The following is a 16,038-nucleotide window of genomic DNA, read 5'->3' on the forward strand; positions in this document are numbered from 1 at the left end:
TACCTAATTCATCACTTCTCAAGCTTTCTTCATCTCCAAGTTACCACCCCTCCTAACTTCTTCTCATCAATCAACACATAACTAAGGTTTAGGGCTAAAAGAGTAAAAATAGAGGTTGAGGTTCGAAATTAGGTTTGAAATGATAAAATTAAGTTTGTTGAAAACAAGGGTCCCGCGTATGTGTGGCCGTGGGAGTGTATTTTTCCTTGCTCGCGTACACGATATGTCCAACCCGAAAGGGTTGGTCTCGTCGCGTGCAGGTGGTTGCGTACCCAACCCCTCAAAATCACTGCTGGCGCACGCATGCACCCTGCTTGCGTATGCGAGATGCCAAACTCAAAAGGGTTGGTCACGTCATGTGCAGTGGTCACATACGCAAGCTCTGCAGAATAGGTAAAAAACGCTAAGTGCTACAAAATTTTCAATTTTGCACACCAAACTTCCAGCGCACATAACTTTCTCGTTTTAAAATATTTTGCATTCGTTCTTTGAACAACGTAAACTTCACGAATCTAATTTTCATATGAAATAAGTTGAAAAGAACTTGGAAGTCTAGAAGCTGAGTTATGGCTTGCCAAAGTTTGGCCAAAAATTAGTTTTTCACAAAAGTTCTTAAACCTCTATTTTCACCAAAATCAAACTCAATACCAACATTCCACTCATACAAATAGCACCACAATATACCATTTAAAGCACCACAATCTCCACAACTTACCACAATCAACCATATCTCAATATTACACAATCTCATACATAAATTTCTCAATTAACCAACAAGATCATCAATAATTCATCACATATACATATTCATTCTTAACACCTTGTTAATCATCATTAAATCATCATATAGCATTCTATTTTCATCACCAACATCAATCACTAAACCAATGCCCAACCTATTTTAACAACTATCATCAAGGCACTAAGCAATTAACATATTCATGCTTTCCCACTTATCCTATGGTCATCTAGCCTAAGTTTTCATAAGACATTATATATTAAATACAAAAAATCAAAACCATACCTTGGTCGATTTTCTCGTATAACCTAAGACAACCCCACAAGGCAAGCTCACAAGTTCCACCACCAAAATTCAGCCTCCAAAGTTTCACCAAGCATCCAACATACACAATTAAGCTCCAATTTACACATATAAACACCTATATCATATCATTGAACCCATACATACACACTTAATACCAAAATTACAATTAACTAAGGGATTTACTAGGGTTGAGGATCCTTACCTTGTATGTGCCTCAATGATGCCAAGACCCACTAATTTCTCAAGTCAATTTGGCCCTAAAACATCAAATTAACCACAAATCATAACAACCAAGACCATAACATTTTTGGATTTGAGAAGAAGAAATTGAAACTGGGAATGTGGTTTTCTTATCTATTGGACTTTGTAGAACTCAACACTGCAGACGCGTGGCCGCAAACGGTGCAGCGATCGCAGCTCCGGATCAAAAGTTACGTTGGATTGAATATCTAAGTGAGTGTTTTGTGTGTTCTTCACCTTTTCAGCCCCCTTCAGCATGATTCTCATCCTTTGGGGAAGAAAAGGCTGAAGTGTGGCTTATATACTTGGGTTTTGGGCTCGATTTGATCGGTTTGGTCTGTTTGATCTAATCTTGGGCCAAATTCTTTAAAATTAGTGTCAAAATTCTTATTTTAATTAGCTCTATCTCATTAAACTATAAAATTCATATTTCTAATATTTTTTGTTAAAAATTAATTTATTGACTAATTATTCACTAATTTTACAGAGTTTACAGGCGACGAGTAGCGAGTAGTCTCTACGTAGCTAAGTAGGTCAAGTCTGAACAAAGGGTAGGAATGGGGTGATTGGGCTCAGGGTCTTGATAAGAGTGACTGAAAGGCACCATTTAAAAAAATAATTATATATATCACATTTTTCATTCCTCCAATATTGAATTTGAATGGAAATAATTAAAAGAAATAAACATTGAATAACATTTTCACTCTAATTTATTGCTATTATCTCATTAAATTCTCGATCTTCTTAAAAGATTTATTACTATTTATTAACCTGTAAACTGCCATCAATATTTTTGCCATTAAAGAGTTACAGAAGAACAAAATCAATATCGTCATTATCATTCTAATCATTCATATAAACATAACTCGAATCCACGATTCAGTTAAACATAATAATTCATATAAAAGACCAATGTCCAAATACATACATAATATCACTAAAACCACACAATTCAACAAAATATAACATAATTAATAATACATATATATAACTCCATAACCATGACAATTAAAACCCATAACTAAACACTAATGAACTTGTGAATTCAAATAGCAAATAGGAAATGAAGAACATACATAACATAATATATAACATCTATAGAAAAGGCTCTATCTTAATCTTGCCAACACTAAAACGAACATCAAAACCAGGAGGAGCATCATAATTATTATTATGATGAGCTTGATCTTCCACGTTCACCTGCAAAGCAGATCTCCTCCTCCTCCAAAATTCTTGATATGTTGTTGCTGATGTTCAAAGACGGCTGTTTTTTTGTTTCTACGCATCATTTTGGCCATTTGTCTCTTCATTCTCTCAACCTTACTCTTTGGCTTGTAGTGAGAACTTATATAAGATGCAAACTTTTGTGATGTTTCGAACACCGTCAAACATGCTGCAAGTTCTAATCAGCATGCATAATTCGTTTCTTGTGACCAGTGAAAAAGACAGAAGAAGATACACGTAAGCATGTATGGAAGTAGATGTCTCCACCTCCTCCGCATTTATAAATTCAGGTCTTCCTTCTCGTTGTATTTACACGAAGAGAAAAATGTAGTTACACTTATCTAAAGTGAGATTGTGAAAGTAAGAGTGAGGAAGAGGTGGAAAAAGAAAATTTATGTACTTATTTTTATGATAATAAAAATGTAGTTATTAGTGAAAAAAGTGTGATTTGAATTAAAATGATATGAAATTTAATTTTACCAAAAAAATATATTATTGCACATCTAAACTATTCTCAATATATAACTTATTATTTTGTCAGAATTATTTATATCAATATATGTGTTATATTATTAGTGTTATTTTTCTTTTAATATGTTAATATTATTGTCATTTTGAATATTCAGACAATTAATTACTTATGTTAATATTATGATTAAGTTTATTCGAAGACAAAATACTTAGTAAAAAAAGTATTTTTTGCAATATGCAGGTAGAATTTTTTAATTTTTTTTCGTATTTATAATTGTTATATATTGACATTATTATGTCTAATAATATAAAAATTACTTATTGTTAATTTTAAAATGTTTATAATGTTAGAGAACTTAAGTTGAAATCCAAATTTTTAAAAAGTTTTATTTTTAAACAGAAGCCTGGCCTGCTACTATCTAGGTGGGTGAGTCACATTCTTGCACCGTCGAACATCATTGTTCCTTGCCTGAGAGAAGCTGGGTTTGGCGATACGGTACAGCTCAGAAACTTCGTGTTTGACAATTCCCTAATCACTGCATTCGTTGAGCACTGGCGTCCGGAGATCCACACTTTCTACCTACCACGGGATGAGTGCACTATCACCTTGCAGGATGTTGCTATCACCTCGGGTTACGCACATACGGAGAGCCAGTGGGTGAGTGCTTGCGTGACTTCTAGACTTGGTACCGGCGTCCGACATGGGAGTACGTAGAGGTGATCGTAGGTGTCAGGCCCTTCATGGTCAGTACTAGACATTTTTACTAAATTTTTCGAAGAAAAACGAAAAAGAAGAAGGATTGAGATGTTTGTGGAGAATACCAACATTTGAAGATCTTTTTATAACTGATTGATTTTTATCTTACTATATTTCGTTTACACAATAAACAAAATTAGTTTGTTCATATATTGTATAAACGAGATACGTGAAGTTCGTTCTTCCTCACATAATATGTGTGCACATGTAATACGATCTGAGTATGTCTTATTTCGTTTATAGTGTAAATAAAATACGCCTATGTTTATTTTATTTATTTTGTAAACTAGGTAAGTAATGTTACAAAAATCAATAAAAATTCTTCGAATTATCTATTTCCATAGTTAAAATATTTATTTTATTTATCTAAAACAAATCTCGTAAATCAGTGGGTAATATCCTTCTTGGTTCACCAAATGTTGTAAATGTGCATAGCAATGTATAACACATAATCATGCTCGGAGATTTCACATCTAATAATCCAATAAAAAAGGAAAAGTTCAATGGGTCATGCTATAATTATTTATCTCTTTGTATTAAAACAAAGGATTTCATTTTAGTTAAAATGTGCCCATAGTATTCATACGAATAATTAAATAATAATGAAAAAAGAATATCAATTTGTAATTTAGTCTTTTGAAAATACATATAAATATATAATGTTATGAATTGTGATATTAATTTAACATTTTTAAATAATTTGTTTAACGAATATTTTAAAGACACTTGAGTTTGCTTCATGTGATGATGGCGTGTTTCCGCCAATTACATTAATCTCTTAATATGTGATTGGTTAACTCTTTAAACTTTAGTGAAATAAAAAACTGCATTAGCATCCAATGATCCAAGAAGACTTTGGATTTTAAAATTTGTAATTTATAGACTTCGCTGCTGAGATTGAAGACTCTGACTGCGTTCATCTTCTGCATACTCTCTCATATTTTCTTAGATTAACTATCATGGCAGAATCATTCATCTTCAGCATCGCTGAATCACTCATAACTAAGCTTGCTTCTCGTGCATACGAAGAAGCATCTCAGGTGGTTGGTGTCTACGATGACCTCCAAGACATGAAAAGCAGTCTCTCATATGTGAAAGCTGTGCTGTTGGATGCTGAGCAGAAGCAGGAGCAGAACCACGAACTGCGGGAGTGGCTGAAGCAGATCAAACTCATCTTCTATGATGCTGAGAACGTGCTTGATCAAGTTGACTGTGAAACACTGCGCAAGCAAGTCATCAGAGACTACGGCACTCCCAAGGACAAGGTAGGCCGCTTCTTCTCGAGTTCTAGTCCACTTGTGTTTCGTTATAAGCTTGCTCTTCAGATCAAAGATATTAGGATGAGATTAGACAGAGTCGCGGCTGATAGGGATAAGTTTGGGCTTCAAGTAATTGATGTTGATAGGCGAGTTGTGCATAGGAGGGAAATGACTTACTCCCATGTTGTTGAGTCTGATGTCATAGGACGTGCTCATGATAAAGAAAAGATTGTAAAGCTCTTGATGGAACCCAGTCTTGACAACAATGCTGGCTCTAAACATATCTCTGTCATTCCCATTGTGGGAATTGGAGGTTTGGGAAAAACCACACTTGCTAAGCTTGTCTTCAATGATGAAAGGATAACTGACTCCTTTCCGTTGAAAATGTGGGTGTGTGTGTCTGAAGACTTTAATCTCAAGCAATTGATTATTAAGATCATCAATGCTGCTAGCAATTTTGTTTCTACTGGTGCTCTTCCGGGCCACCAAAATTTAAAAGAATTAGAGGTTGAACAATTGCAATATTGTCTAAGAAACATGCTTGAGGGTCAAAAGTTTTTCCTAGTCTTGGACGATGTATGGAATGAAGATCGTGTTAAATGGGTTGCGCTGCAAGATCTCATTTCAGTGGGTGCTCAAGGAAGCAAAGTAATAGTCACAACACGTAGCCCATCCATCGCTTCCATGATGGGTACCGTTGCCTACTCGCACCATTTAAAAAGTCTTTCTCCCGAGGATTCATTGCGTTTGTTCGTTAGATGGGCTTTTAAAGAAGGAGAAGAGGGAAAATATCCAGATTTGATAAGGATTGGAAGAGAAATCGTAGACAAGTGCAAAGGAGTTCCTTTAGCGGTGAGAACGTTGGGAAGTTCACTATTTTCCAAACACGAGAGACAAGAGTGGGAATCATTGAGAGACAAGGAGATTTGGAATTTGCCACAAAAAAAGGATGATATCTTACCTGCATTAAAATTAAGTTATGATGAAATGCCATCCCATTTGAGGCAATGTTTTGCTTTGCTCTCCCTTTATCCAAAGAATCATTATTACATTTCTTTTGGCGTTGCTTCACTTTGGGGGGCAGCAGGTTTGCTTTCATTGGAAAGCAAAGATGAAACAATAGTAGACGTTGCACATCAATATTTGAGAGACTTAATGGCAAGATCTTTTCTTCATGATGTTTTTTATTGTGGCACCTTTTATATATTTGACATACATGATTTAGTGCATGATCTTGCAGTATATGTTGCAAAAGATGTGTGCCAATTGGTCAATTCAAACACGCAAGATATATCAGAAAATGTGCTGCATTTGTCTTTTGTTGAGAATGGTTTGCCTTACAATTCCATCAAGCCAAGCTTACAAGGTGTGAGAAGCATTCTGTTTCCAGTTGACAATCAGGGAGCCAGTGAAGCTTTCTTGGATGCATGGGTGTTAAACTGCAAATACCTGCGATATTTGGATTTAAGTGATTCTACATGTGAGACTCTGCCTGAGTCAATTGGTAAGTTGAAACATTTAAGATATATTTCTCTTCAGGGTAATACAAGAATAAAGAGGCTCCCTAATTCTATTTGCAAGCTGCAACATTTGCAAGTTTTGCTTCTTGATAGGTGTTCAAATCTGGAAACTTTACCGAAAAAGATAAGAAAGTTGATCAGCCTGCAAAGATTGGAGATAACCACAAAGCAATCTATTTTGCCAGAGAGTGACATTGCAAAGTTGAATTGTCTTGAACATTTGTCTGTCGAAAATTGTGATAATTTGAAGTCCTTGTTTGTTGAGACAAGATTGCCTACACTTCGAACTTTGCAAGTTCGTGGCTGTGCGAATCTAAAGTCTTTGCCACTTGATACTCAGAATTTTCCTCAGTTAGAAACTTTGGGAATCAGCAGTGTTGGCAATGAAGATTGGCTTCATAGATCAGAGGATACTAATGCTGTCTTGAGGTTAAAAACCATTGTTCTTTTTGAAATGGTAACATTGCCTCATTCTCTCCAACAATATGCAAGCACGTTACAAGGTTTGATGATTTCACGTTGCTACGAGCTGGAGGTACTGCCCGAATGGCTGTGGAATCTGAGTTCTTTGAAATTTCTTTATATCTCCCGGTGTCCGAAATTGAAGTCTCTTTCCAGTGATATCCACCGTCTAACAAGTCTGCAAGTTTTGCGAATCATAAATTGCCATGAGTTATATAGAAAATACGAGCCACAAGTTGGAGAGTGCTGGCCCATGATATCTCACATCAAGCATACTGACATTAGGAACACATGGGAATAGCTAATGGAAGATGAAAAAGAATTGTCTTAACAACCCGGATTGGAGTCAAAGTGCCTTTTGTTTCTTCATCAGTTTCCATAATGTACACAATTGTTCTTGTTTTGTTTTGAACTATATGTCTTCAGTGATTTTTCAAGTTTCTGTATGTTCTTTTGTAATTCAAGATGGTAATTCAACAAGTCTGATTTAATGTTGCCTCTATTGAAATTCTTTACAAATTAGACATTAAGTTACAATCTCAAGGAAGGACATGCATGCATGACATTATCCAACTAGCTGAAACATTCTTGAGTAAATAGTTAGCACATGTAATTGAGATTTGTGGAATTTCTCAAGAACTTGGATAGCATTTTATTTGGCGTGATGATTACCAGGTGAGTAGGTGGATCGCAATAGCATAGCAGCACAAGCACAAACATATTTGACAAGTGTTTCTATGCTTTATCTTTTTCCCATTATATTGCACGCTTCTATGAGCAAGCCATTGTTGTTGTGAAAATTTTCTGTTTGTTTTTTGAAACTTCAATACTTTTCTTTCAAAGTTCAAACATCTATATTTACGCATTTTTCTTGATTGTTGTATTGCCTACTCGAGTATTGACAATGTTTCTGAATTTGGATTTCTTGACGGACTTCAAATCTTTATCTTTCATTTCGGAAGGGTATGTTAATTGATATAATAATACTTAAAGTAAGAAATTAAGGGTGATAGGGATTTTATAAGCGCACTACCCAGCAAAAAATTGATTAGATATTATAAAATAAAGACAAGACAGAAAAAGAAAAATGGATACAGTCGAGATTTTTTTGGAGTAAGGCAGATGGTGGAAAGGGTATGCCAACGGTAAAGTGGAGTGTTGTACAAAAATCAAAAAATCAAGGAGGTTTGGGGGTTGAAGACATATCTTTGAAGAATACTGCTCTATTGTTTAAGTGGTGGTGGAGGTTCAATAAGGAGGAATGTCCGCTTTGGAAGAAAGTAGTTTGCTCTTGCAATAACCTTGATGGTGGTGTGTCTTTTGAAAATCAAAATTTGAAGAGAATTGGGGGTGTATGGGCTGACATTGGCAACATACGTATGAGTGAGAGTAGTCTTGTGGGTATATTGCAAGTGGGTAACGGAACTAAAACCAAATTCTGGCACGACCTTTGGGTACAGGAAGGTAGATTGAAAGAGGTATTTCCGAGTCTTTACAGAATGACGCTGAACAAGGAGTGCTCAATCAGTGAGTGTGGCATTTGAGATGGTTATATTTGGAGATGGAGCCTACAATGGAGAAGAGCTTTATGGGAATGGGAGGAACAAGACCTTGTAAAGCTTCTTGTAATTTTGTCAAAAATCGGAATTAGACAAGAAGAGGTGGAACTTTGAAATGGAAGCATGATAAGCAAGGTAATTTTTCTGTTAAATCTTTTTTAGATGTGGTTTATAAGAATAAGGAGATAGGAGTGGAACCTAATATGTATAATTTCACGAATATTGTGCCTCCACGGGTTGAGTTGCTGATGTGGTTTGTAATTTTGGAAAGATTGAATACTAGAGATAGATTATGTAAGTTTAAGATTGTTCTAGAAGCGGAATCCTGTTGTGTCTTATGTAAGGATAGGTTGGAGACGGTACATCATTTGTTTTTTTCATGTGATCACATATGGAAGTTGTGGGGATCAATCTTGGTGGATTGGAGTGTGATTTGGGTTTGGCCAGGAACCACCAAAGAACGCTTTGAGGTGTGGATGGATAGAAAAATAAGGAAAGATATGAAGGAAGTATGAATGGTGTTATTTTTCTCTGTAATATGGTGCACATGGAAATGTAGAAATAACATTGTCTTTAATAATGGAGTGTTGGTATTAAAGAAGTTAAAGGAGGAAGTTGTCGAATGCACAAATCGATGGTGTCAAGATCGACAATTTAGGAGTATTTGATGTACTTATGAGCGCAAATATCAAGTTTAAGGGGAATTAGAAGACATATGAAGTTGATTTTTGATGCATGATTTTCTGATTTATGGAAAAGGCAAATAAGTTTGCAGAGTAAAAATTGGAAGGAGTATGATCATGATTTGATGTTGTATATTTGAGCAGGTTCACTTTAAAGGTCTTGAGAGGAGCTAAAATCATCATATTCTTTTACTTCCTGTTTGCTGTTTAATGCTAGTTTTTATGTTTTCTTTGTAATTATTGCCCTGTTTTTGTTGCTGTTGTTTGGAACTATGCCAATTTTATTTGGAGTTGGGTAAAGATGTAATTATCTAAAAAAAATAGTCATATTTCAAATTATCGTATATTATTAACGTTAAAGTATTTTTTATGTTCATGTTAGTAAAATATATTTATATTAATATATTTATTCTAAATATATTGTAGATAAATTATGCAACATACATAAATATATTAGTAATAAATCTAGTAATCGTTAAAGTATTTTTTTAATATTCATGTTAATAAAATATATTTAAGTTATATTTATTCTAAATATATTGTAAATAAATTATGCAACAGACATAAATATATTAGTAATAAATATAGTATTATAATAATATTTATCATTAGAATTAAAATATATGTATGTTAATATATATGACGTCATGTTATAAAAAAACATAACGTTGATTTTATTTATTGATTGTTATACGGAATTTAATTTCGAATATGTATTTACATTAAAGTATTTTGTATATTTATGTTACTGAATAAATTTATATTAAAATATTTATTCTAAATATATTGCCGTGCCCAACATGCATAAATATATTATTTATATATATAGCATTATGCTAATATATATCAATAATATTAAAATATATATTAATATATATACTATATGTTATGTTATGGAAAATAGATACGTTAGCTAAATTTTATTTATTAATTTATTTATTAATTTATATACTTATTTTGAGTAGAGTTTGTGTTATTTTTGTTGTATGTTAGTTTATTTTTTTATTTTTATCTTTATTCATATTCGGGCACAGAGAATTTTAAGACCTAGAACATTAGTTTCTTCATATTGATATAGTTAATTGGTGACGAAAACATTACGAGAAACAGATTTTTATCATGTTTTTTAAATAAGAAGAGTAAACTGTAAATAATCCTTAATAACGGCATTAATAGACAGATAGCGGCTGAAAACACATACGTTTCGTCTTCCAGTGGGTGAATATACAATCAGTCTAGAGGATGTGGCACATATCTATGGCCTCTCGACTGACGGTGTTGTAAGTGGAAGAATGGATAGTAGTTTTGCCCACCTGGTCGACAAATGCGTGGCCAACTTTCGGATACCGCTAGGTGAAAACGATCATGTGTCTAGTGTGATCAAGCTGTCATGGATCAGACAAATCCGTGACACAGAGGCGTTGGACACTCCAAAGTCTGTGTTACACTATGTCCGTTGTCACATATTCTGCTTGATTGGGACCACTTTGTTTCCTGATAAGTCGACGTCAATGATGAGCTGCAAGTACTTGCCCCTGTTGAGGAATTTTGCAGAAAAATCAGTTCTTACAATTGGAGATCGGCATGTTTGGCATATTTGTATAAGTCCTTGTGTCGGACCTCGCGTTATGATACGAAGGAGATGGAAGGTCCCCTAGTGCTGTTGTATGTCTGGGCATGGGAGCGAATTCCTTGGCTAGCTCCAATTCCCGCACCCATTCTTGCAGGTGGAGTATTTCTGTTGGCACGAAGGTAAAATTATTTTTTCACTTGAAAAATAGTATTATTACATGGTGAATTGTATACTACTGTGTTAAGTCCTTGTTGTCATGTTAGTAATAGATATGTTAATATTTTCAGGTGGAATAATTGGAGGAAACGCTAGATCCATAGAGAAATGAAAGTAGCACAAGTTTGGCAGCTGCTGGACGATATCCAGTCTAAAGGGGTAATAATTACAAACCGTGAGATAAAATAAAAAATAGTATATTTGCATTTGCTAACTTCAATTTGACTGACAAAACACTTTAATGCAGTTTCTGTGGCGACCATTTGTACACATCCAACATGAGGTGTCGCAAGATGTATATGTCATCATGAGATATGAACTGTTATGGGCCCATTGATTAACTTTAAGATCATAGAATGGCACCCAGCTGATAACGTTTGCCGGCAATTTCATTATCCACAGCCTGAACCTGGCCCGCCAAAGAATTTGGAGGAGGCACACAATGTCATGTTGCGTGGTGAGCAAAATACCAACTGGAGACTATATCATAGTGACTGGGTCGCAACGTGGGAGGTGCACCGATGCCATTACACCATTGATGACTTTCAGGTAGATCCTTATGTGCCTAGTGTTGAATACATCGGTTGGTATACAAGAGAGTTTGGTGATCATCTGACTGTATGTGACAAAATTTGGGTCGATCCATTTGATGCACAACAACCACACCCGCCACATCAATAACCACCCCTACCCCGACAATGACCACCATTACAGCCATACTATCTGGCCCTACCACCACCACAGTATCCACCGTACTACCCACCATTGCCTGAACCACAACATCCACCTCCACCAGCGGACTATTATATGCAGTATCCACCTCCACCACCACACCATACACCATACTATTCACCACTGTCACCCTACTATCCACCATAGTACCGACCTCCTCCATCATATTAACCACCACAAGGACGACTAGCACCACCTCATTCGCAACAAAAACAATGGTAACAACAAGAAGGAAATATTGGAAGTTTGTCAATATCTTGGTTAATGGAATTGGGATGAGACGAGTTTTGGTTTCCATTTTGGTATCTAGCAACAGGAACCACAGAATAACGAGAAATTACATGCACATTTCGTTCTTAGTCAACTAGTTCCTGGTCGTATGTCACTAGATACTCGGTCTGGTCGTGTTCCTTTAGATATTGGCTAGTCTACTGCACAAGCATCTACAGATTCCAAGGATAGTTGCCCAAATGGTGGCTTCAGGTACATGCATGAGAAGCTTGATACACGCCTGCATGAACAAGCATGGCAAATGGGTGGAAAAAAAAGTATGTAGCGACTCCGACGAAGAGGATGACGAGGGATCTGAGGACGCAAGCATGGGTGACAGCGGTGATGGTGGCGATGATGACTCCCCACGTGGTAGTGCAGGTGGCAACCGCCAATGCAATAGTGGACATGAGACGGCATATTTACTTCAGACTAATATAGCACCTCCAGATAAACTCAGTCCATCGCCCTTCATGAAAATGCTTAAGAAGAAAAAGAAGTTTGTAGTCGGTAGACCAAGTTGGCTTGAAAAAAGAAAGAAAAAATGAACCTCAAGTGATTTTATAGTGTAGTATACTCTTAAGCAGCTCTTGTGTGTGCGATGTGATGTAAACCTTTTATGTACTATGAACTCTTTTGTACCAACTATCATATGTATAACGTTATTTAATTTTCCATAATTAATCGTTTGTCTAGTGACTTGAAATGCAAGCTGTGGTTTTTTATGTTACAGTATAAGTCACTGCAAAACTACATGTACTGTAAAACCTAGACAAAAATGGAAGGACCAAAAACTAATGTCAACAAGTTAGACAATAACAAAGTAATGACATCTACAACAAAACATTGAATAGAAAGACAACATCTAAATTAATCATGTAAACTCTATGAACATATTGATAATTAGAAGACCCTAACATAACCAACTATGTAACAGGTCCTCCCCAACCTGAGCTCGACCCGGCACGATAAGGACATCAACTGTGGCTATGTCCCTCACCTCTAAAAAAGTTACATCGTCGCAGACCATGCATCTGGCAAGCATCCATTTCGCTCAAGTATCGAGTTGATTTCTGTCAACCCTTACCACCTCGCCTAGGTGCCGGATTAGGGATCAACTGTGGACCAGTGTCAGCTGGCCATGTGCTCAGATCTCCAACTAGTACAAACTCAGTTCGGTGAACTCTTTGAATTTCGTCCATCTTGAAGACATTCATGCACATAAACACTGCAATTTAAACATTGGTCTGCACAACATGCAAAAACGTATCGACACAGAAGTCGGGTCACCTGGAAGTTACTGTAAATCCCGCAAAACTGATGAATAATTAGTTAATAAATTAAATATTATTAAAAGACATTAAAAAATTAAATTTTATAGTTTAGAGAAGTAAAAATATTTAAAATACAAATTTTAACACTGATTTTAAAGAATTTGGCCCAAAATTGGATCAACAGGCCGAACTGATTGGATTGGGTCCAAACCGGACCCAAATCATAACATATATATATATATATAACACATAATTCAGCCTCATCTTCCCCAAATGATCTGAAGCACGTTGAGGAAGAAGCAAACAACCATTGAACCCTAACCCTTCCACCTCCAATTTCAAATCCTTATAACTTTTAATTCGGAGCTCTGATTGACGAGTCGTCAGCAGCCACGCGTTCGTCTCAGAATTCTCTTCAAAACCATCTAAACAATTAGATAAGAAAGTTGCATTTTTTGTGTAGGATTAATGTCGGTTAGGAATTTCACAAAATTATTTCGTCAAAGTATAGATCTAAATCGATAAACAATCCTCGATCAAAGTTTAATTTGTTTGTCACAAGTACAAACCCCAATAAAAATAAACTGAAGTATTCAAACCTCGGATTGTCTCTCAAAAGAATTGCAGAAAAGTGTGCATATTATTGGCTATGATTGTATCTTTTGGGGGTTTTAGGTTTGATTGACAAGAAAATAAAAATGACAAGAAAGTAAAACTAACAACTAAGATGGGTCTTAGCAAGGATCAAGAGTCAAGGGCTCCTATCTTGGATTATTGACCACAACATAGCGATTAAAAAGAGTTAATTCCACTTAGTTGTCCTCTAACATCGGAGGATTAAGTCAAGTGGAGATAGTTGATCCAAAAACTACTAACAACCCTAAATGGCCAATGGAACTGGACATCAATGATCTCAATGGTCCTAAATCCTCAATCACAAGTCAAGAGTACCAAAATCTATTCTAAAATCCAACCAAACATTTTTTCAAACACTTGGAAGGCACTAAAAGGAAAGCATGTTAAAATTGCAAGAAATATAAATCTACAACTATCCAATGCAAGAAAATAACAATAACAATTAAAGAAAGCAATAATAACATGAAAATATAAATTGTATTAATAAAGATAAAAAATAACAAGAGTGCATGAACATACAAGTAACAAAATAAAAAGAGTAGCAAATCAAACTAAAAAAACAAAGATGTAAGAAAAATAAATTACAAGGAAATTAAATCAAGGCAAGAATTAAAGACTAAACCAAGGAGAGATCTACTCTAAATCTACCCTAATTCTAGAGAGAAGAGAGAGCTTCTTTCTCTATAATGTAACCTAAAGCATGTTACTATTCTATCCTAATTGCTCTCCCTTGTTCCTTCTTGAATTTTGCCTCAAATACTTCAGAATTGAGTTGAATTTGGGCCTCAGTGAGCTCATAAATTTCCCCCAGCATGTTGCCTTTAATGAGGTCACGTGCCGCTTGTCACGCGTACGCGTCGCCTTGACGAGTTTCTTTTTCACGCGTACGCGTCGCCTTGAATCTTCCAAATCATTATTTTTTATGAATTCTCCATCTTGCATGCTTTTCTCTTCACTCATTTGATCCATTCCTTGCCTCTTAACCCTAAAATCACTAACAAACATATCAAGGAATCGAGTGGAATCAAAGTAAAGTAAATTTAACTAATTAAAAGCCTAAAAAGCATGTTTTTAACCATTAAGCACAATTAGGAGAAATTCATGAAACCATGCTATTTTGTTGAACAAATGGGAGAAAAGTTAACAAAATCCACCAAATACAATACAAAATAAACCATAAAATTGTGGTTTATCAACCTCCCCACACTTAAAATTAGCATGTCCTCATGCTAAATTCAAGAAAGACAAAAGGGGTAATCAATTTATTCAATGCAAACTATCTAAATGCAAGTGACCTACATGCATCTAACTATTCTAATTGCTATATATATATATATATATATATATGTGGTCAAAGTGAGTCAAATTTCCAAGAAATCATATATGCACAATCAAGGGCTAAATCAATCATATCAAAACACATTCACAATTGAATTGAGTTATTCAAAAGAATTTAAAAACTTGCAAGGTAAGCAATGATCAAAGATGGAAATATGGAATTGAGCAATTGAACCCTCTCCGGATGTATATATGCACTTTAATCGCTCAAGTGTTTAGGGTTAATCCACTCAAATCTCCTCTAATCATACTTTCTAAAAGTTTGTTCTTCATCTAACCAATCAACAAATATTTAGTGTACATATGCAACTATCATGAGGGCTTTTCAAAGTTGTAATGGGGCTAAGGTAAGGGTAAGGATATATGTATGGTCAAGTGAGCTATCATTTGAATCTTTGACTAACATAAGTTCTCACCTAACACACACACAATCTAAGCAATTCTAAAATCAAGCTTAACTACCCAAAATCTCACTTTTACACACACACATGAATTGATCTTTTTATTAAACTTTACATTGGGGTAATTTTGTCCCCTATTTATTTATTTCTTTTTTTTATATATGTAAGCATAATATATACAAAGGACATCAATGCATATGGTTTCTATACTTTCACATGAGTATACACCCAAATTCTCAATATTTCTTAATAAAAATAAAACACATTCTCATCAACCAAAGTTTCCATACCTCTCCACACTTAATTAACACACACACTCACTATCTTAAACTAACCAAAGATTCAAATAGGACAATTAATTATTTTTTCGCTTAAGGC

The 16,038-nt window shown here is 35.1% G+C and overlaps 1 protein-coding gene across 1 annotated transcript; it reads left to right on the forward strand.

The window, feature by feature from the left end:
- Positions 1–4,607: 4,607 nt before the first annotated feature.
- On the forward strand, positions 4,608–7,480 carry LOC110262460 (putative disease resistance protein RGA1). The gene has a single exon (XM_088496103.1). The coding sequence runs from the start codon at positions 4,697–4,699 to the stop codon at positions 7,277–7,279; it is 2,583 nt and encodes an 860-aa protein (XP_088352229.1). The 5' UTR covers positions 4,608–4,696; the 3' UTR covers positions 7,280–7,480.
- The last annotated feature ends 8,558 nt before the right edge of the window (positions 7,481–16,038 follow it).

Source organism: Arachis ipaensis, chromosome B8, assembly GCF_059453495.1.
Source record: "Arachis ipaensis isolate K30076 ecotype BB chromosome B8, ASM5945349v1, whole genome shotgun sequence".
In the NCBI taxonomy this organism is placed as follows: Eukaryota; Viridiplantae; Streptophyta; class Magnoliopsida; order Fabales; family Fabaceae; genus Arachis; species Arachis ipaensis.